This window comes from Cydia strobilella, chromosome 24 (genome assembly GCF_947568885.1).
Source record: "Cydia strobilella chromosome 24, ilCydStro3.1, whole genome shotgun sequence".
Taxonomy (NCBI): domain Eukaryota; kingdom Metazoa; phylum Arthropoda; class Insecta; order Lepidoptera; family Tortricidae; genus Cydia; species Cydia strobilella.
This window is the reverse complement of record NC_086064.1, coordinates 2,891,983-2,915,509: the sequence shown is the minus strand read 5'-3', so window position 1 is coordinate 2,915,509 and position 23,527 is coordinate 2,891,983. Positions and strand designations below refer to the sequence as shown.

Genomic DNA, 23,527 nt, shown 5'->3' with positions numbered 1-23,527 from the left:
ATATAAATTGCATGAATATTGATCTTAAAAAATGTTAAGAACTTACGTAATGTAATTCGGTCTTAGTAGATACTATACCGTGTAATAATAACAACTCATAGCATTAAGTCCGCCTTTTGTACGATTGTATTTTCTTTTGTGCAATAAAGATTAAATAAATAAACTTAACCGTCGCGCTTGATATCCAAACTAAGAAATAAATTCCAATCCTTTGTTCTGGATAATATTTTTAAAAGCGCGACCAACCGCGGCGGGAAACTAGACGCCAATGAAGAACAAACTGAAATCTGGGAATGAACCAAAGTCATCCCCACTGCCAGGTGGAGGGAGAAACGTAGAAGGGGTATAGAAAGAGATAGCAATACCCGGCGGGAAACGTGCAGCCTATCTCAATTAAATAAGCTTCGAATAACGGTCAAGTCAAATTAATTTTAACCTTTTGGACGCAAAGAGCCACTAAATAGGTCGTGTGCTGTCGTGCCTGCCACGCCAGCGACCACTAAAGTGGTCATGGCGGACGCTGCGAAAGCAATAGGGTATATGACTACTAGTCAAATCAGTTTCTTTTTTCGAACTGTCAAAACGATTTTGCTACTATGAAATTTATATGAAACACTAGCATGTGACGTCACAATCAAATTACCTACTCTTTATAGTTTTATACAGGTTTTAAAATAGAAATTGTGTCCAAAAATAACTGCTGTCTACGTTTCTCTATTAATCTTCTGGTGCTTTATTTCATGCATGGTGTAAAATAATTTATTTTAAATACAGTCAAATACCCTATTGTCCTGCTGACAGATAAGGTTTATATTCGTCGAGATATTGGCCTGTAGACCACATCTTGATGCTTGAGGAAAAGCGTTCAAAAGGTTAAAACTGAAACGGGACCAGGGGGGCCCACTGATTATCAGTCCGACAGACGATATCAGCCTGTCAGACCAAAAATTTAACAGTTCCGAACAACTGACAGGCCGATATCGTCCGGCGGACTGGTAATCAGTGGGCCCCTTAAGACTGCGTCGACCGCCCAGTGGCGTCCTCATTAGGATTAGGGAATTGTTTTCTAATAAACCAATTAATTTCTGTATAAATCAGTATATTAATATTGTTGTATTAATTCCGAAGAAACACCGCAAAATATGAAGGCTACTCTAATGATTGCAAACTATATTCTATGTGATGAGTCTTTATATGCCCTTTAAGGCTGCATTTCTGTACAAATGCTTGTCCACAAACCGCACAGGCAAACCTGCGATCATTATTATGTATACGCATATGTTCTTTAAGCGTTTTCTTCCTAGCGTAAGATTTTTTACAAACTGCACACTCGAAGATTCTTTCCCCGTTATGTTTGATCATATGGACAGTCAATTCGTTATTTGTGAAGCATTTATACGAGCATAATTGGCATTGGTAGTCTCTCTCCTCTAAATGGTCTCGCTTCATATGTCTGGATAGTGTATAGCGACGATCGAAACTTTTATCACATACATTACATTTGTATTGAAGTGGGGCCACGTTATGTATTTGAACTAAATGTTTCTGCCGACGGAAATATTCCGAAAACCTCTCAGGACACTTCGGACATTTAAACCTTTTGACTAACTTATGTACAGTATCAACATGATTCTTATATTTCTGCTGCGTTGTATAAACTTTCTTACATATTTCACAAGGAAAACTACCACCGATATGCATGCTCTTTATATGTACTTTCAATCTGTATTTAGTTACAAAACCGGTCCCACAATCTTTGCAAACATAGTTTCTGAAATGCGTGTTCATATGTCTTTCTATTGACCCAAAAGTCTCAAAATTGAATCCACAAAGTTGGCACTCGTAAACATTATTTTCAGATAATTTAAAAGGTATAATTCTATCAGTAAATTCTAAGTGCATATTCTTCCCGTGTGTCTTAGTCAGATGTGATTTTAACTCGTTTAAATTATGCACACTCACTTGGCAAAGAGAACATTTCAAATCTGTCACGTCAACATACACAACTAAACTTTCTGCTCCATATGTGCTAAGGATTTTCTTAGCTTCACTCTTTTTGTGTTCGTTAGTTTGATGATCTTTTAACTGGTCTAAATTATCAAATATATTCCTACAATAAAAGCAAGGGAATCCAGACCGGCTCTTGCTTTTAAAAGGGGTCACATTGGAACATTCTAATATGGTTGATGCGTTGATGATATGAGCATATTTCTCGGTGATATAGGTTTTTCGAACTTTCGTCTTTCTGAATTCGGGTTGGTCGAGGAGTTTCGTGAGCATTCTTGGGAGTATCAGTTTACCTGTTAAAGGAGAAATAAATTTAGTCGTTTGTTTCTTGAGTTACTCTTGGAGACATAGTCAATATCATTGATATAATATAATTATATCTAAAGACGGGCCCTACGGGCACTATTAAGAATGGTGCTAGTTCAGTGGTGTCATACGAATAGGGGATATTACTGCAATGTTGTCCCACCAGAGTGCAGGACTAGTCTTTTTAGTAAACCATAGAGTAACATACATACTGTACCTTCAACAGGTTTTTGACAAGTTTTCAGAGATAATAAAATATGACATTGATGCATCAAGGCGGTTTGTTTACAGAGGACCTACCGGGTAACGCGGACATCTTTATCGCTCGAATATACAAGAGTGACAGAGATGTTAGACTATAACGAAATTTTGATTTTCTTGTTTCGCGATAGACCGTCAGATTGTAGTGGTAGTGGCGCCCTGGCGCCCCCTACGCAGAGTTTCGCGTAATATTCCCTATTAACAGTTTAAACTCGATTATTCCCTATTACGTTAACAAAATTTATTTGAGATATCAAACCTTTTTTATTACATTTAAAAATAATCACCCCGCAGCTGATCGAGGTGGCGAGGTGTAGATAGTCCCTCGTGGGTAGCGCTCAAAACGTTCATATGACTTATGTATAATGAAATGTAGTGTACATTTTAATGCACATTGGGCATTTAGAGGTTTAACTCACCCTGCAGCTGATCGAGGTGGCGGACATAACCGGTGAGCGAGGTGTAGAGAGAGTCCCTTGTGGGTAGGGCTCGAAGCGAGCCGCGTGGGAACCGAGCGATCAAGTTGGATTCGTCGGACGCTAGTTCCGGTAACTCTGATAATGAATGAAAACTTTATTTTGGGTAAATAGTGGCCCATAGATAAATACCTTAAAACTACCTGAAAATACTGTTCATATTAGATATTATAAGGAATTTGAATAGGCATTCAACTTTCATGATTACTATCTATCTATCTATCTAGCCCTTTTATTCTGAGCTAGAGTATGTCCCGTAGCTCAGTGTGCCGCTTGGCAAAGGCCTCCTCTAGCTCTTTCCATTGAGGTCTGTCGTGGGCCACTCTTCTCCAGTTCGGGCCCGCTGTGAATTTGAGTTCATCCTCCCATCTTGTTCGAGGTCTCCTCTGGCCCCGTGTACAACCTCTTGGATACCAATCTGTTACTATTTTGCTCCATTTTTCCCGCCTGCTCTGCTGCTCCATTTTTCATGATTACTATGAAGGGTTTATTTCTCTATGAAAAACCATACAATAATAAGCTTTGTGAAAAGACACACAAGGCTTATTTTTGTATGGTTTTTCATAGCAATAAAACCTTTTGAAAATATACTCCTCGATTGTGAGTATGACTATTGACTAGAGTTAGACCAAGTTAAGTCTGTTATTGGCGTGTTATTTATACGTCATAATTTTAAAGATAACATAAGATATTTGACGTTTAAAGAAACGCGTGTGCTATCAAAATCGTTGCAGACATCTTGATCTACTCTACTAAAATTTTTTTTGCAAAACGAAGCATTAAACGTAAAAATAAATACACTTAAAAATGTACAGTAAATATGTTATCAAGAAAAGCGACTTTTTGCGAAACTGCAATCTCTTTTGAACCTTTGTATAGTGCAATATAAAATAGTATTAAATCGAATCAAATGGAACTAAAAAATGTCTATACTAAATTGTTTCCATGTTTAACCTTTTCGACGCCGTGTCAAACACAAAAGCAGTCATCCAGACGCCACGTCACCGAAGTGTCAAAACTGAAATTGAACTTTATGCATATATTTTTTTTTAATACTACGTCGGTGGCAATCAAGCATACGGCCCGCCTGATGGTAAGCAGTTACCGTAGCCTATGGACGGATGGATATATGCACGTAGGTCTATGTTGCTCTGTGGTCTATGACTGATTAATCGGTCTTTGGCGTTGAACCTACGGTGCGTATATATATCGTTCATTGGCGTCCAAAAGGATAAGCATTTTACGTCAAAAATGTGACAGTTACGTAGAGAATGGCGCCCTCATTTATTTTCTAATATTTTATGTCGCACCATATGTGAGGAACTTAAATTTTTACTTGGAACACTTTCATGGCAATGTTAAAACGGTGGTTAGACTGGTTAGGTTGTTAGGAACAAAACAACCTCCAATTGGAGTTTTGAATGATTCACGGTTAGTTTCACTAGACTTATATTGACCGGGATATAGACCGTGATTACCTTTTGTATTTTTTGTGTTATTTGTAATATCGGGAGCTCACAAATAATACAAAAGGTAATCACGGCCTATATCCCGGTCAATATAAGTCTAGTGAACTTCCAATTGGGTTACGATCTTAAGTTTGGCTATTAAATACTACCAAAAAAGAAAGTTTTGTAAAAAAATGTACTGGGTGGGATAAATGTTACCAGAATGATGTTGCGAATGGTTAATAAGTGGTACATCTGAATCGTAGTCTCTGTCGTGGTCACTGGCCTCCTCTTTGATCTGTATGGGTGTTTCGAACTTTATGTCCACATCGGTGTCTGTGTGTTCACCCACTGCAATGATAAATTAAAATACTGTGTCTTATTTAAAGAAAATGGAAAGTGGCTTCTGTTACATCTGTGTGTGTCTGTCGTCCATACTATAATATTATAAATGCGAAAGTGTGTCTGTCTGTCTGTAACCTCCTCACGCTTATACCACTGTACCGATTTAGTTGATATTTTAGTATAGAGATAAGAGTCTCGGGGAAGGATATAGGGTAGTTTTTATCTCAGGAATCATCCTTTAAGGGGGTGAAAAGGGGGGTAGAAGTTTGTATGGGGAACCGATAATATGCAGATTGGATAAAAAAATAAGCTACCCAAATTACTAACTCCACGCAGACGAAGTCGCGGGCAAAAGCTAGTGTAAAATAAACTAAAAAATCCGTGCATAAATAAGGACACTTACATTCTTGTATTTTGTTCAGTTAAGTTTAAAATATCTGGGGAAAATAAAAACTCAAAAATGCGCGTTTTTTTTGAAATAAAAGACCCATAAACCCCCATATAGCAAATTTCATCAAAATTGTTAAGAGCCGTTTCCAAGATCCCCGAAATATATATATAAATATTTAATATTGTATTGTAAAGTTAACTTATTGTGCATCCTATTCTAGTTTAATTTAAGTTAATGTAGTTAGTATTTTTTTTTAGGTTATCACTATTTATATACAGATTTATCATGCGAACGGCTAAGGAGTGGAATTCACTTCCTGCAAATCTATTCCCAGTCCACTATAACTTGGATCTTTTTAAATCGAGAGTGAATAGACATCTTTTAGATCCACCTGGTCCATGATCCACCCTGGACTGCATCGGCACTTGCCATCAGGTGAGATTTTTAATAAAATAATAAAAAAAAAAACGAGAAATTAGTAATTAATAATTAATTAAGTTAATTTAAGGTAGTCTTATGTAATACAAATACAAATTTAATGTATTATAAGGACCCATTTAGGAACCCAGGAAGTTGTTCAAGCATTCTATAACGACTTGGAGAAAGCACACGATCTAGCGGACGAGAACCTCATAGTAATGGGTGACTTCAACGCAAAAATTGGACAGCCTGAGAAAGAAGAAGGCCTGTGCTTTGGAAATTATGGATATGGAGAACGCAACACGAGGGGTCAACTATTAGTAGACTATGCTCTCGAACACAACCTACTAATTATCAATACACTTTTCAAGAAAAAAAAGGGAAAGCGATGGACATGGACATCTCCCAATCATAAAATCCAAAATGAGATAGATTTTATTATGACAAATAAACCGCATATGGTCCAAAACATGGAAGTTTTAAACAAAATCAACTTCTCTTCGGACCACAGACTACTTCGAGCAACATTCAATCTATGCCACAAAAGTAAAAACAGAAAAAATTATAAAAACAAGATAAGAAGCCCTAAAACTGTTGATGAAATTAAAAATTACATAGACAACCTAAAAACAAATCTTAATGGAGAACTGACCAATATGCCTGAAAGTGTACAAACATATTACAACTACTTGGAAGAGAATATATTGCGCAGTTTACAAAGTAGGGAAGAAACTAGAAGGAAACAACATACAATACTTAGCAACCATACAAAAGAACTAATCAAGAAACGTGCAGAATTAATACAAACTAAAAACAAAACTAAAGAACAAAAAAAGGAACTCACAAAAATGTTTAAAAATACTAACAAAGCAATCAAAGAAGACTACAATAATTACAGGGAAGAGATAATAACAAGAAATCTACAAACGCACAGAAGTACCAAAAGAGCTTACAAGGAAATGGCTCTACACAAGAATTGGATACAAAAGTTAGAGAATGGCTCAGGCGAAACCAAATCAAGAAAGGAGATATTAGAGCATGCAACTAAGTTTTATAGAGAACTCTACAGCAAGAAAGAAAATACTCCATTACAGCAAGAACATATCAACAACAATGAGTGCAACTCAGTTAAATCAATTGACGAAGACGAAGTAAACTCTCACATAAAGAAATTGAAAAATGAAAAGAGCCCTGGCCCAGATGGACTAGCAAATGACTGCCTTAAACTAGGAGCTCCAATATTACTTAAGCACCTAGCGAGATTATTTAATATGATACTAGAATTTGAAATAGTTCCAACACAATGGTGCTCTTCTGATATAGTACTAATATACAAAAAAGGAGACCCACTAGACATTGGAAATTACAGACCCATTAGCCTACTGACAAGTGTATACAAGCTCTTCACATCGATTATACTGAAAAGAATTGCTATAAAAATCGACACCATACAACCAAGAGAACAGGCAGGCTTCCGCTCAGGCTTTAGCACCACCGATCATATACATGTAGTGGAACAACTAATCGAAAAAATTTAATGAATTCAGGAAACCATTATATGTTGCTTTTGTTGACTACAGCAAAGCCTTCGACAGCATCAGCCATAACTCAATCTGGAATGCACTGAAAATGTCAGGAGTAGAAGAGAAATACATAAATATCATCAAACACATATACTCACATAGCACAAGCAGAGTTAAACTTGAAACAAGAGGAGATCATATTAAAATTGAAAGAGGAGTGAGGCAAGGCGACCCTCTGTCGCCTAAGCTTTTCATTGCCGTACTAGAAAATATTTTTAAAAACTTAAACTGGACTGGATATGGTATCAACATTGAAGGATGTCACCTAACGCATCTGCGGTTTGCAGACGACATAATCATATTTGCGGAAAATGCCAAACAACTAGAGAATATGCTATGCACACTAGAAAAAGAAAGCAATAAAGTAGGCCTACAAATGAACAGAAGCAAAACGAAGGTAATGACTAACAGCCCAAACATTCCCATCAATGTCAATGGAAACACTATTGAGTATGTAAAGAAATACATATACCTGGGCAAGCAAATTTCCTTTTCACGGACTAATAACGAGGAAGAGGTAGATAGAAGGAAGAATATTACATGGCGAAAGTTCTGGTCATTCAAAGAAATTCTGAAAGGAAAATATAGTATGAAGATAAAAAGGATAGTAATGGACACATGCCTTTTGCCCAGTTTACTATATGGATGCCAAACGTGGACTTATACTAACAAAATCAAACAAAAAATAAATACTACACAACGAGCTATGGAAAGAAGCATACTGAGAATTAACAAAATGCATAAAATTAGAAACGAAACTATAAGAAGCAAAACAAACGTAAAGGATGCGCTCACACAAGCTCTAAAGCTCAAGTGGCAATGGGCAGGACACATCTCAAGGTGTACAGATAACAGATGGACAACATTAACAACAAAATGGAAAGGACCATTACCAGCGAAGAGGAAAACTGGAAGACCTGTCAAACGGTGGACCGATGACATAGTAGAGGTTGCCGGGAAAGACTGGATGTACAATGCCAAACATAGATATTTATGGAAGAAATGGGAGGAGGCCTTTACCCAAACGGGATCCATACCCCAAGAAAGAAGAAAAAATAACAGAAACAACAACAGCATAAAAACATATTTTAACCAAATTAAAAAAAAAAAAAAAAAACTAAATAATGGAAAAGAGTATGGAAACAAAGAGGCTATAATAATAAGGACCCATTTGCATGCTGCTAAAAAGGCTAGACCGTGTAACTTTTATAATATCTATGTAAAACCCTTTTTATGTGCAAATAAATGATTATGATTATTATGATTATTATATACAAGAATTGCTTGTCAAATGTATAAAAGTGTTACCATTCACAAAGACAGTCTCCTGACTGGCAGCGAGGACCAGCTGCCTCTCTGTGCTGACCACCATAGCTCGGAAGGTGCTGGCGTCTCGGAGACGGTGCACACAGGACAAGCATATTAGTGAGCTGATAGACCTTGTGGTCGACATCTGAGAAAATAGAGCTATAGTTAAGATTAATGTTTGAAAGTCCTTGTACGGATTCTTATGGTGAATTTGATAAATATTTTTCTATTATTATTGTTCAGATTTAAGTAAAATAAATATTCTTTACAGTACATATGGTGCTACTTTCTCGCACTAGTGCGTAAAAGAGCAATTTTTGTGCAATGTCGAAAGTTTAAAGGGCCATATGTACTGTAAAACGTTGTACGATACACGTGCGAATAGGTAATTTGCAACTTGTGTCGATTTAAAACACTCCCTGCAGTTGTGTTTTAATTTATCGCCACTTGTTTTGAATTTCCTCTTTTTCGCACTTGTATCGTAAATAACTTATCATGCGCCAGGTTAAAAATACAAGATAAAGAGGTAACAACAGGCGGTCTTATTGCTATAAAACAAGCTCTTCCAGACCACCTTTAGGTAGCAGTTTTCAGTTAAATTAATTTGTCATTGCACACAAAACCTCAGCAATTCTGTAGTTCATTAAAACAAAGTTATGAAGTAATTTTTCTCGCGTTTAAATCCGACAGCCATCAAACAGACGTATCGGAGCACTACACAAACACGATTGTATACTAAAAACTTTTTAACACGCGCACGTTGTTTGCAGAAATCGCGAAGCGTCTGGTTGACGGTCAGGTTACAAACTGGCTTCGTACTACTGCCGCCACAACACCGAGGGAGGAGGAGTGTGTATATTCGTACAGGAAGATACGGATTATTTAGAGTGTAAGGAAATAGCTGATATGTCGATTGAATCATTATTTGAAGTATGTGCCGTCGAACTCCCAAAATCGAATAAAGTGTTAGTAACTGTATACTGGCCCAACAGCCAACGAATGCCTGATACTTTCTTTGCGTCGATGGAACGACTCTTAAAACACTTACAAAATAAATACGCTAAAAAAGATGTTACGATTGGCGGTGACTTTAATGTAAATGTACTCGAACATACAAACAATACAAAAACTCTCTTAAATCTATTGTCTAGCTATAATTATAAACAAAATGTACATGAACCGACTAGAGTAACAAACACAAGCGCTACCTGTATTGACCTGGTGTTTACAAACTACATATGCAACACCACTATAAAAGTAAATGATTATGGATTCTCAGATCATAAAGGAATTCTAGTTAGTATACCATCAATAAAAATAAACACACAAGTTAGTTGGCATACATGGAAAAGACACTTTAGCAAGAAAAATATTGAAAAATTTAAATCAGAGCTAAGAAAAATATATTTTATGAACATAATAACAAATGGCAAAACTGTCAATGAAAACTACAATATATTACACCAAAACCTATCCCAGTTATTGGACGTGTGCATGCCAAAAACTAAGACCAAAATAAAAACAAATAACAGCAACAAAAAATGGTTGACGACGGGTATAAAAGTATCTTGTAGGAATAAACGACTATTAAAAGCATTTATAACGAAAGTAAATAACCCCATCCTAAACAAACACTATAAACATTATGAGAAATTACTAAAAAAGACCGTTACCACGTCAAAAAAACTTCAAAATATCAAAGAGATGAGAACATCAAACAATGTGGTTAAATCAATGTGGCAAATCGTAAATGAACAAACTAACAAACTTCCAAAACGGAAAAAAGCCAATATTAAACTTAATATAAACGACCAACTCACGGAAAATCCAACAATAATAGCCAATTATTTTAACAATTATTTCTCATCGGTGGGAACTGTCGACGGCAGTACCACACCACCGCGAGGACGGCTACCAATTACGCGCCCAGAACATTCATTCTTTTTGAGCCCAGTTACTTCGCACGAAGTTTTCAAAATAATAAAAAACTTAAAAAATAAGCGCAGCTACGGTCATGATGAATTACCACCTTTGCTAATCAAAGAATGTGCTGATGAACTAGCTCTCCCATTAACATTCATCATAAACCAGTCCTTTTCTGAGGGCACATTTCCGGATTTACTTAAGATCTCGGTTGTAAAACCAATGTATAAAAAAGGAAAACAAAACGATAGCACCAATTACCGACCCATAGCTCTCTTATCAACTATTTCAAAAATCATAGAAACCGCAATGGCAAAACGACTGAACTCCTTTTGCGAAAAATTCAACATATTTAGCGATTCGCAAAACGGATTTAGGAAAAACCGGTCAACAACCCTAGCTGTTTTTAAATACATGCATGAAGTATTAAATATAATAAATAACAAGGAATATGCAATTGGAATCTTGCTTGATATGAGTAAAGCTTATGATCGGGTCTTATACGAAATTTTACTGCAAAAGTTACGCGGAATTGGTGTAAGAGGACTACCTTATGATTGGTTTGTTTCATATCTTTCAAATCGCAACCAATGTGTAGAAGTTAACTACCACAATAATGTAACTGGCAACATACAACAAATTCAATCACAGCTGACAAGGGTTACTCAATCAATACCTCAGGGCAGTGTTCTCGGATGCATTTTATTCTTAATTTATATTAATGATTTGCCCAAAACGATAAATTGCTCCTGCACTCTTTTCGCTGATGATATATCATTAGTAATTTCATACAAAAATACTATTACTTTAAGAAATCACTTAGATGAATCAATATCTAGTATTGAGAATTGGCTTAGCGAGCATAACCTAAGAATAAATTTCTCCAAAACTAAACTTTTAGAGTTCAGACCTTACCAAAAACGCAGTTTGAACGTAGACTATAGCTTCAAAGATACAAAACTTGAATGTGTAGATTCTGCCGCGCTTTTGGGTATTTATATTGATGCTACAATAAACTGGCAAGAACATGTCCATCAAATATCCCTTAAATTAAGTCGATTTATCTATGCCTTGCATGAAATTAAGAAATGCACCGATATAAAAACAGCGACTTGTGCCTATTATGCTTACGCATACGCATGGCTAAAATATGGAATAGTATTATGGGGAAACAGTACAGATACTATACAACTGTTTATACTCCAGAAACGTTGCCTAAGGATATTAGTTAATGTGGATCAAATGACAGGCTGCAAACACTACTTTATAGCACAAAAAATTTTGACTCTACCATCAATATACATCTTGGAAGCTTCTATGTTCGTGAAAAACAACCTGTCATTATTTCCACAATACTCACACGCATCTTCATTACGACCTAGAAAAAAACTAGCTCTACCTGAGACTAAATTGAAGATGGTTAGCACTGGTCCTTCTGCCATGGCAATAAAAATATTTAACAAAATCCCAAATAAGATCCAAGAACTGAGTAACATAGGTGCATTTAAAAACCAACTCAAAGCATATTTAATTGAAAAAGCTTTTTACTCTGTACTAGAATTCTTAAATGAAGATGTAACTATATGAAATATAATGTAATGTTATTAACTATGAAATATAATATAATAAAATATTTAATATGTAATTAATCGTGATGTAAAATGTAAAAATATGTAATCTTCAATCGTAAGGTAAATTTAACAATATTTAATCTCCAATCGCAATGTAAAATTCCATTTTAATGTAAATTTAATAATATTTGATCTCTTATCTAATGTGAAATTCAATAACATGTAATATAACATCTTTAATTGGAATGTCAAATTTAATATATTATGTATTGTAACCTATAATCGTGATCCTTAGCTACTTATTACTAATTACTTAGTTAGTAAGTTACGTAGATAAGAATGTAGTTAATTAGTGAGTATTAAGTTGCAGTGCCCTACAGGGTTCATAGCTGATCAAAATTATTATGTAACATCTTATTATGTACCTATGAAGGCAATAAATGACTGAATACTGAATACTGACGTAACTGGTGACCGAAGAGCTGGCGGCTTCCTCGCACAACATATCAGCATTGCTTAACAGCGAGGAAATGCCGCCAGCATCCTTGATACAATGCCACAAGGGCCTAGCTATTTTAGATTTAAGCTAGATATTAATTTCGTTTAGTAGTACCACTGTATATCTTGTATGTAAATAAATGATTTTAAAATTTTAACTTACGTATAAATTAAAGCATTCCATGAAAATGTTGTAATAAACCTCTCGAACACCGTTAGTATAGTATTCCTTCATTATGTCCTTGTGGTGGCCTTTGGACAAGCAACATCTACACTCCCCATATGTATTAGGTGTAGTAGTCTCCATTTTTCTATTTTATTTACCACTTAATGCCCTAAAATTGAAAATAACTAATAAGATGCAATTGCTTGTTCACTGCGCTTTTGATTAATGTCATCTTTGGCATTGACAAGTATTTTTTTTTTGATTTTATGGCCTGGTTACAAAACCTTTAAGCCAATGGCATTGACAAGCCGTAGAACTCGAAATTTCAAAAAAATGCTAGACGACATGTCTAAATTACAAAGTATAGCCTTGGTATAGCCGGTCAAACAAGTTTGTCTGTAGAAAAAGGCGCAAAATTAATTTTCTATGGGACGATAACCCTTCGCGCCTACATTTTTTTAAATTGCCGCTCTTTTCTACTGACGGAAATTGCTTGACAGAGTATAAATCAAAGAGTAACGTAAAAAAGCATATAGGTATAGAGACCCCCACACGTGCGCGAATCGCGGCGCGAAGCCGCGAGTGTGGAGGGAGCTTAGGAAAAAGGATATACCTATAGAACCTGACAGTATGTTTATGGCCGGTTTTATTCTTGGCAGAATGGAGATCCCTTTGCCTATGCAAAATATGACAGCCAAGAAAACTAAACGAAACGTCACTGTCAGTTACCTCCGTTACGTCAGTCGATACTTCCATTGTCATCGTGATCTGGCCACGAAATTAATTCTAATAATTATATTTTTTAAGTTAAATTGTTCAAACTGGCATCGAGAAGAATACTGTTTGTGGGTTACCACAACTTCTCACCTACCGTGGCATATCGGGCCAGCTGCAATAGGTTATGTTTCGTCCATTCTAACTAGTCTTGGTTTACATCAAAATTTACGCTTTTATCAGTAAAATTGTTCTTTATTAACCACATATAGCACATAGTTCTCACTAAAAACACACTCTAAACACCTGCGTTGCTTGTGTGCTGTTGTATTACTTAGTTAGCGAAGTTTTTCCCTATTCTAGATTTAGGTAAGTTTTTCTTGGTTTGTCCTTGACTAAACAAAATAACAGTAATGTAGCGTCATTAACTTATTGATATGTCCTCGAACTGCACTCCAACTTAGTCACATTAGCGCCCCTCGTAGGGAAATAATAAGTATGATCATCATACTATGATGGGTTTTATTCAATATTGAAACATTCCCTGTATTGTGACATCTGGCCGCCTACATGCTTGTGACTGAGTCATTGTTCAAATCATATAATTATAGCACTATCTTGTAAGTCTTTTCCACATTTTAGTTTATTGATTGCACCAGAAAAGTATGCAATTAGCAACTCCAAAGGCAGATAGAAAAGAAACATGTTATAGTACATCAAATATGCGCATAAAATATGTATATTTTTGATTCATCTGCATCTTTACACACTTTTTCTACTACGTCACCAGTATCAGTTATTACTTTATTAAAAAAATATATCTTACCAAAAGGTAAATTGATCAATAAATTCAATTTTGTTCTTGTGCTAATATAATGTTTTGAAATTATAATGCTTACAAATACATTAATTATTAAATAGTTTGGCTTCCAGGGACCACCAGTGGTCTTCAGGGATCGGTAGGCTTGTCACAGTGTAAAAAGTATACAGTGGACCTATGACTGATGTGTACCGAGCTACTAACAATGGGGAATGTATGCAGACCCTGTCTAGACGGCTTCGTCGGATGACTGTATAGTTTTATAAACTGTAGCCTTGTACTATACGCACATGCATGGATGTTTCTCACTTTGCACCAACTTACTTTTTACATGTAATTTTTGTCCATATTTTTATTGATCTATTAGCGACCTGCCCGATAAGGTGTAGTGAAGGTGTGAAGGGGTAAAATAAACATCAGGGCAAGAACACTTTATGTACCTAATCATCATAGACATAATTTATTGGTAATAAGGTATTACAGGTCACAATTTTTAACATTTCTTCATTTTCCCTTTTTTTTCTTTTATAAAAAACTTTTTTAAAAATAAACTGTTCGTTTTATCCCATCTCACTTTAACTATAAGATGGGCATGTATTTGGATATATTTGAATGGATCGAGTATATCATTTGGATTTCAGTATAAACTCGTCTGTCAATCTTGAACACGCAATGTACGGCTCGCTCTACTCCTAACGGCACGGTCACGACTTTGCACGACTGGCGGCGGCGGCGGCGGCACCCATAGGTGGGAACGAAAGGTCCGATCGCTGTGTCTTGCTGATCTTGCTCCAACCAATGGTTGCCGCCGCCAGTCGCACAATGTCGTGGCACTCGTGGCCAAGCCGTATGGCTACATGTCGCGGCGTTTGCATCCAACATGACGTGGTTGAACATCCTGTTTTAACTTTAGACACATGTTTAACTTTGAACACACTTGTTCAAACTTGAACACACTTGTTCAAACTTGAATACACTTGTTCAAACTTGAACAACGTTGTACAAGCTTGAACACGCCATAACCTGCATGCTCTTTACAGCTACAGCTACGTGTCGCGGGGAAAACGATCCAACGTTGCTAGTCCAGTTTTAAATACCCTTGTTCAACCGTTACACAGCCTTGCTCAAACCAAAGAGAATTGATTGTAATAGAGAGGTAAAGTCTAAGAAATAAACGTGACCCTTAGTTTGACATACGCAATAGATGGCGCTGTACTGCGCCATATGTTTGTGGTCACAGAATTTTCAAACGTCAACTTTTGACCATCAGTTGACGCAAAATGTATGGAGCTGTACAGCGCCATCTCGTTTACCTCTCAAATTCGAAACACGAAATTGTCTTAGATTTTACACATCAATGTATCTATGTTCAAACTATCCGCTCGTTACAGCTACGGCTTCGTGTCGCGCCGCAAGCACTCTAACATGACGTCAGCACAGTGCGCACCGCGGCAGCCCCCGGGTCGGCACGGGAGCCCTGGGAGTCCAGGTAGTCCCGGCACGCTGGGTCCCGCGGTCACGAAGCGTTATGATGATATAATAAAATCGCAAGAGGATAAAAGAGAGTACAGGTAACGTTTTTACTATTTAGTTAGTTAGTTAGTTTTTATTGTATATATTCCGTCGTACTATGTATTGTTTTAGTAGTCTCTTCTAAATATGCTTTCAGTTACATTTCATACATTCAGCGTGCATTCAGCAATTAAAATAAAACCTAATTATTGCTAAATAAAGCAGTTTCATACAAATAAAAAGATTAACAGTTTTGAATGATTCACGGTTAGTTTCACTAGACTTATATTGACCGTGATATATACCGTGATTACCTTTTGAATTTTACATATGATACATAGTACATATGATGTGATATATGATAAAAATCTAAATGATTCTTGTGATCTAAATCTACACCGTTCTGACAATAAAGGAATCTTATCTTATCTTAAAGAAAAAAATGACCAAGTCCACCCGTGGCGGGAATCGAACCAGCGTTTTTAGCTTACGCGGCTAACGTCCTGACCACTAGACCACCCGGCCACGGCGTTACCCGTCCCAAATTCTCTGGTGTATGCTATCTTTGAAAGGCTAGGCGCCTTTGACCTACTCTAAGGGCGAGAACAAATAACAAATCAAAAAACTATTTAAAAAAAAATGATTTTCCCCTCACTAGCTCAGAAAGCCGTCTTTTATCCTTTAAAACTAGTAGCCCTTTAATGGGTTCCGTACCTCAAAAGGTAAAAACGGAACCCTTATAGGATCACTCGTGCGTCTGTCTGTCTGTCTGTCTGTCCGTCTGTCACAGCCTATTTTCTCCGAAACTACTGAACCAATTAAGTTGAAATTTGGAACACATATGTAAGTTTGTGACTCAAAGATGGACATGTAACGTAAACATATTAATTTTAAATACGGGGGCCACTTTTGGGGGTAAATGAGAAAATTAAATAATAAAGTTTGTCAAACTATATCGTGTTACATATCAAATGAAAGAGCTTATTGTGAGAATCTCAAATATATTTTTTTATAATTTTAAGATAAATAGTTTAGAGTATTCAAGAAAATAGGCACAAAATTACCATTCCCCCCCTTTATTTCCGAACCTACTGGGTCAAAAAAAAAAAATACACAAAATAGATCTTTAGTGTATTTTTTTTTTTCATCACCGGAAAACCTATTAGAAATGTGTAGTCAAGCGTGAGTCGGACTTAATTACTTAGTTTTTGATCCGACCCCTAAGGGTTTTTTAAAGAAATTTCACATAAAAAATACATTGTTAAAATTGTGTAATGTACGGAACCCTTGGAACGCGAGTCCGACTCGCACTTGGCCGGTTTTTTTATTAACCAAAATCGTATACTGTATTGTGTTGTGTTGTTCCAGAGGCCTGGAGCTCTCGAACCGATTGAAAGTCCTCCTGGTGAGTGACCCCACCACCGATAAGTCTGCCGCCGCCCTCGACGTCAATGTCGGTTAGTTATCCAAACATCGTTGTTATCTTTGCAATCGCAGTCACATCTCAATAGGGGCGTTTAGACCCTATAGATTGGTCTCGCCATTTAGAGAACGGTCGAAAATTCACTGTCTTGGGTGGGACTTGAACCCACGACCGCTGGATACTAGTACAGTGCTCTACCATCTGAGTAACCAAGACCGTACCCACTGCAGCGAATATTTCCACCATATATGAGCCACAAGGGAGGCTTTAGCCAGTATCCAGTGTTCGTTGGTTCAAGTAAATGTGACGTTTTCAACCAAAAGGTACCACATTGTCGCGTGTCGATAAGGTTGATTTCTAATTGAAGCTATATGGAAATAGCGCCTTACACGCAATACAAGCGACAATAAGTACACTTTTGGTTGAAAATGGCACAAATTTTTCCACTTTTCATTTATTTCTAAGCTTAACAGCACCGTTCGCAGACGTTTCTGCTTAGGTAGAAACGGGAGTTGGAAGGGGCAGACCTCGGCGGACTTTCACTGATCAGATCGGGGAAATCCTGAAGAAAGGCCAGGTCAAGAGCACCCTAAACCGACGAGCGTGTATGACGAATGTTATGAAAGTGAAGGAAGCGAAAGAGGTATGTCAGGATCGTAGCAAGTGGAAATCCGCGGTCTCTGCCCACCCCTCCGGGAAATAGGCGTGATTATATGTATGTACAAAATTAATTATAATTAATTATAATAAAAAGGATAGTAATGGACACATGCCTTTTGCCCAGTTTACTATATGGATGCCAAACGTGGACTTATATTAACAAAATCAAACAAAAAATAAATACTACACAACGAGCTATGGAAAGAAGCATACTGAGAATTAACAAAATGCATAAAATTAGAAACGAAACTATAAGAAGCAAAACAAACGTAAAGGATGCGCTCACACAAGCTCTAAAGCTCAAGTGGCAATGGGCAGGACACATCTCAAGGTGTACAGATAACAGATGGACAACATTAACAACAAAATGGAAAGGACCATTACCAGCGAAGAGGAAAACTGGAAGACCTGTCAAACGGTGGACCGATGACATAGTAGAGGTTGCCGGGAAAGACTGGATGTACAATGCCAAACATAGATATTTATGGAAGAAATGGGAGGAGGCCTTTACCAAAACGGGATCCATACCCCAAGAAAGAAGAAAAAATAACAGAAACAACAACAGCATAAAAACATATTTTAACCAAATAAAAAAAAAAAAAAAAAAAAACTAAATAACGGAAAAGAGTATGGAAACAAAGAGGCTATAATAATAATAATTATAATTGTCATTTTAAATTTAGGATTTTCATACTATTTATGGCGAGGTATACAGTTACATATGTTTTTCGTAATAAGAGATTGCCTTTGCCAGCTAAGCAATAACTTATATAAAACTTTAAATTTGAAGATGGCGTTACTTATTCATTGACAATGATTCATTGGTTGTTCAATTTTCAGGTTATTTGAGCGATCCGGAGGAATTGCCAGGCTTGGCTCATTTTTGCGAGCACATGCTGTTTTTGGGAACAGAAAAATATCCAGAGGTGAGAAATATTATTTTTTCCTACTTATTTCCAAAACTAGTATTATTTCGATATAAAATAATTTGTAATAGGTATCCAATTATCAATACGATTAGCACTAAAATAGTGATAAACCATTTGGAAAAATGGATGACATTGACATGTATTTTTTTAAATAATATTTTCCCTATGTTTAACATACCTGTGCAGCTTCGAACACACTTGTTCAACGTTGAACAGCCTTGTTCAAGCCTGAACACGAAATTTTTAACGCATTTGTATCATGTTGCAGGAAAACGAATATAACAAGTTCCTCTCCGAGCACGGTGGCTCCTCGAACGCGTCTACCTCGTCCGACCACACGACGTACTACTTCGACGTGCTGCCGGACCATTTGGGGAAATCTCTTGACATGTAAGCGAATACACACGAGTATACAGCCCGTTCAAGCTTGAACAGCCTGTATACACGAGTATACAGCCCGTTCAAGCTTGAACAGCCTGTATACACGAGTTTACAGCCCGTTCAAGCTTGAACAGCCTGTATACACGAGTTTACAGCCCGTTCAAACTTGAACAGCCACAAATACATTTGTTCAATTTATTACTTTCGTTTGACATCTGTTATAATTAGTGCATGCTCCATCTCTTCTTGTTTATGTTTGTATGCCAAATGGCAAAACATAGTGAAACATAAATTATTGTATAAGAACTATATTTAACCTATGTTTACAAATAAATAAATTTTGATTTTGATTTGATTTTGATTCAACTCTGTTCACATTCAATACTGCAACATACATACTTTTGAATTAGGAAAGAAATCGTGTATGTACCAAAATGTTATCTTTAGTTCATACCTTAACTTTTTTCAAATTTTTTGCTGTCTTTTCAACTGTGAACATGCATTGAATCAACTTTTAGAACACTGATTACGTTATCTAATAATGCCTGTGTAAACAAAAAACCAAAAAAATATCCATATAGTTTTTGAAGAATCGATTTTTAGGGTTCCGTACCCAAAGGGTAAAAACGGGACCCTATTACTAAGACTCCGCTGTCTGTCTGTCCGTCTTTCACCAGGCTGTATCTCATCAACCGTGATAGCTAGACAGTAAAGATTTTCACAGATGATGTATTTCTGTTGCCGCTATGACAACAAATACTAAAAACAGAATAAAATAAATATAGCTCCCATACAGCAAACGTGATTTTTTTTGCAGTTTTTTTGCGTAATGGTACGGAACCCTTCGTGCGCGAGTCCGACTCGTACGGCCGGTTTTTCTTGCTAGGGAGCTAGGGACAAAAAATAAAGTGTTCTAAAAGTTGATTCATCCATTTATAACCCTCAAAAAGCCTTAAACCTTCATAAACATCTATCAACTTTGATTTGACATTGACAGTTTCGCCCAATTCTTCATCGCGCCTCTGTTCACGGAGTCCGCCACGGGTCGCGAGCTGAGCGCGGTCAACTCCGAGCACGAGAAGAACACTTCTTCAGACACGTGGCGGCTCGACCAGCTCAACAAGAGCACGGCGGATAAAAAACATCCGTACCACAAGTTTGGCACTGGTAAGATGACTAGGCGGTGCCAGAAGCACAGAATAAGTAATAGTATTATCATACGGAACGACCACGCCCCGCCCCGCCCCGACTCGAATGACCTCGCCCCGCGACACCAGATTGACGGCCGTTTGCCGGCCGCTCAGTACTGTTTTTAAGCAACTTACTCACACTATGACGCATGACGCGTGTACAGACGTGCCGTTCACACATAGATGATTTTTGATGTATAGCGTGTCCGGAAAAGTATGTTCCATTGGGCTCTGGGTATATTTTCGTCCCATTTGCGGTGGAAACAGCGGGCTGCTGGGGTGCTGACGCGAAATAATTTGTGCGTGACATAGGCCGTCGACTTGGGCAAAAGGGAGAGGACCCCCGCTCCGAATCATTTCTGGTGCAGAGGCTGTCCATAGCATTATGGGCACTTTTGCACCGGAAGCGATAACGAACGGGTTTGACTAATAGTTACGTCGTGTAATTATGCTTATTATGTAACATGCTTATTGTATTTTTGACCTCTGTATTCTATTGAATAATTATCATCTTTTGAACATAAAAAATACAAGATTATAAAAAAAAAATACTAAATTCCAGTAATGAAATCTAGAGGAATAATTTCATATTAAACTACCCTTCAAGACTAAGATGACTAATATAGATAAGTTTTTGGCAAAAAAAATATTTTTGGTACAAGCTTTTATTGCTGACTGTACTTTTTTTCCACAGGCAACTAATACTCGTCGAGACAATTCTAAAAACCCCAAACACAATTAGGTTTCGTTGTTTTATCACAGAGTTCCTATGGCCACCTCCTGTCTCCATCATCAGATCAGCTCGATGGTACCATAATATTGCATTGTCACCCGACTTACATATGTATGCAAATTTTCAGCCTCATCGGAAACCGGGAAGTGGGTCAAATTTAACTTCCAATATTTGACCCTTACAAACATAGTTACATACATCAATATAATTTTGAATTTTGCGCTTTTTGACAAATTGGTTTATTAGACTACTAGCGACCCGCCCCGGGTTACACAACGTGTACACAACACCTTTACAAATTATACACTTAAACCTTCCTCAAGAATTACTCTATGGATAGGTGCAAAACCGCATTAACATCTGTTACGTAGTTTTAAAGATCTAAGCATACATAGGGACAGACAGACAGCGGAAAGCGACTTTGCTATATAGTGATAATAGACCTAGTGGTCAAGCTTGAAATACTGTACAATAATCGTGGTAACGTTTAGAAATGACATAACCGGACCATTCAAATTTGAACAAATTTTTATATTTTATTTTATTGGTTCAAAAAAATTGGTGAAAATATGGTGTTCAAGCGTATATATGTACGTTTATATATTTATGCCAATGTAAATGAATCCCGTATACCATTGAACACATGTTAACGGAAGTATTCATGTTTAAACATAAATAAGTTAAACATCTCAGTTCAAATTTGAACAGTTGCATTCAGTCGCTTGTAAGTTCAAAAAATACTGACTGCCTTTGAACACTTTTTGCTGAAATGGTGGTCATTTATCTGTCTGAAATGGTGCTCATTTATCTGTCTGAAATGGTGGTCATTTATCTGTCTGAAATGGTGCTCATTTATCTGTCTGAAATGGTGGTCATTTATCTGTCTGAAATGGTGCTCATTTATCTGTCTGAAATGGTGGTCATTTATCTGTCTGAAATGGTGGTCATTTATCTGTCTGAAATGGTGCTCATTTATCTGTCTGAAATAGTGGTCATTTATCTGTCTGAAATGGTGCTCATTTATCTGTCTGAAATGGTGGTCATTTATCTGTCTGAAATAGTGGTCATTTATCTGTCTGAAATGGTGGTCATTTATCTGTCTGAAATGGTGGTCATTTATTTGGTTGAAATGGTGGTCATTTATCTGTCTGAAATGGTGGTCATTTATCTGTCTGAAATGGTGGTCATTTATCTGGTTGAAATGGTGGTCATTTATCTGTCTGAAATGGTGGTCATTTATCTGTCTGAAATGGTGGTCATTTATCTGGTTGAAATGGTGGTCATTTATCTGTCTGAAATGGTGGTCATTTATCTGGTTGAAATGGTGGTCATTTATCTGTCTGAAATGGTGGTCATTTATCTGTCTGAAATGGTGGTCATTTATCTGGTTGAAATGGTGGTCATTTATCTGTCTGAAATGGTGGTCATTTATCTGTCTGAAATGGTGGTCATTTGTATTGATATCGCAATTACACATATATTACTTCAATTATCATCTTCCTCGCGTTGTTCCGGCATTTTTGCCACGGCTCATGGGAGCCTAGGGTCCGCTTGGCAACTAATCCCGAGAATTGGCGTAGGCACTAGTTTTTACAAAAGCAACTGACCTGACCTTTCAACCCAGAGGGTAAACTAGGCCTTACGAGCCGGGGTTTGAACTCGCGACCTCCGGATTGCAAGTCGCACTCTCTTACCGCTAGGCCACCAGCGCTTCACACATATAATTCAATATTACCAAAGAGGATATAATAGGATAGAGTGGTACTGTCATAGTAAATTTTGTAACCACAGTAAATTCACTGCCATCTATGATGATGTTTTTGACCCATGATATGCGTTAAAATTGTTAAATAACAAACGAAACGGTCAACGCCATCTGTACGACAGTAGGTCAAAGCTAGTGGCGCCATCTGATCGAGAATAAAATTTTCTTAATTTTCGAGGCACGTTTTTTCCTTAGACTGTATCCATATATTACGGTGTTATATCTATCTTTGATATTACTATTATTTGAACAGGTAACCGTGAGACGCTAGAAACCACGCCAAAGGCGAAAGGGATAGATGTCCGCAAGGAACTCCTCAAGTTTCACGACACCTGGTATTCTGCCAACATCATGACGCTAGCTGTCATCGGAAAAGGTATTCATCTCAGATAAAAGCCTACTGAAAAATCATTACTTCCTTCCTTTCTTCCTTAAGTGGACCCCTTACCAGTCCGCCGGACGATATCGGCCTGTCAGTTGTTCGGAACTGTAAATTTTTTGTACTAACTGACAGACTGATATTGATGTCGTCCGGATTATTCCGGATACTGGTAATAGGGTAGTTGACACATGTTGAATTCTATAACTAAATCTAGTTAAATAGATAGAAAATGAGCAATTTATCACAATAAATTGGAAACCTAAAAAATATATGGGAATAATAAAAAAATACAAGACTTCGGTTTCGAAAAAAAAA

The 23,527-nt window shown here is 37.0% G+C and overlaps 3 protein-coding genes across 6 annotated transcripts in view; 2 read left to right on the top strand and 1 right to left on the bottom strand.

The window, feature by feature from the left end:
* The window catches only part of LOC134752140 (zinc finger imprinted 3-like), a 123,339-nt gene that overhangs the window by 52,149 nt on the left and 47,663 nt on the right, over positions 1–23,527 (top strand). The window lies entirely within an intron of this gene.
* LOC134752342 (zinc finger protein 568-like) lies at positions 1,101–12,925 on the bottom strand. The gene is made up of 5 exons (XM_063688020.1): positions 12,701–12,925; positions 8,546–8,690; positions 4,718–4,849; positions 2,994–3,128; positions 1,101–2,300 (listed from the first exon to the last, which is right to left on the bottom strand). The coding sequence occupies exons 1-5, from the start codon at positions 12,842–12,844 to the stop codon at positions 1,150–1,152; spliced, it is 1,707 nt and encodes a 568-aa protein (XP_063544090.1). The 5' UTR covers positions 12,845–12,925; the 3' UTR covers positions 1,101–1,149.
* The window catches only part of LOC134752115 (insulin-degrading enzyme), a 40,796-nt gene continuing 30,632 nt past the window's right edge, over positions 13,364–23,527 (top strand). For 3 of the 4 annotated variants that reach the window (XR_010128735.1, XR_010128736.1, XM_063687686.1), the window contains exons 1-7: positions 13,364–13,786; positions 15,629–15,808; positions 17,118–17,206; positions 18,673–18,758; positions 19,030–19,151; positions 20,140–20,309; positions 23,084–23,206. Coding sequence is in view for 2 of the 4 variants with exons in the window: in XM_063687686.1 (XP_063543756.1) it covers positions 15,663–15,808; positions 17,118–17,206; positions 18,673–18,758; positions 19,030–19,151; positions 20,140–20,309; positions 23,084–23,206 (736 nt within the window). In the remaining 2 variants the exon portion in view is untranslated. The remainder of the gene's footprint in view (positions 13,787–15,628; positions 15,809–17,117; positions 17,207–18,672; positions 18,759–19,029; positions 19,152–20,139; positions 20,310–23,083; positions 23,207–23,527) is intronic. The other variant, XM_063687687.1, reaches the window with a different exon arrangement.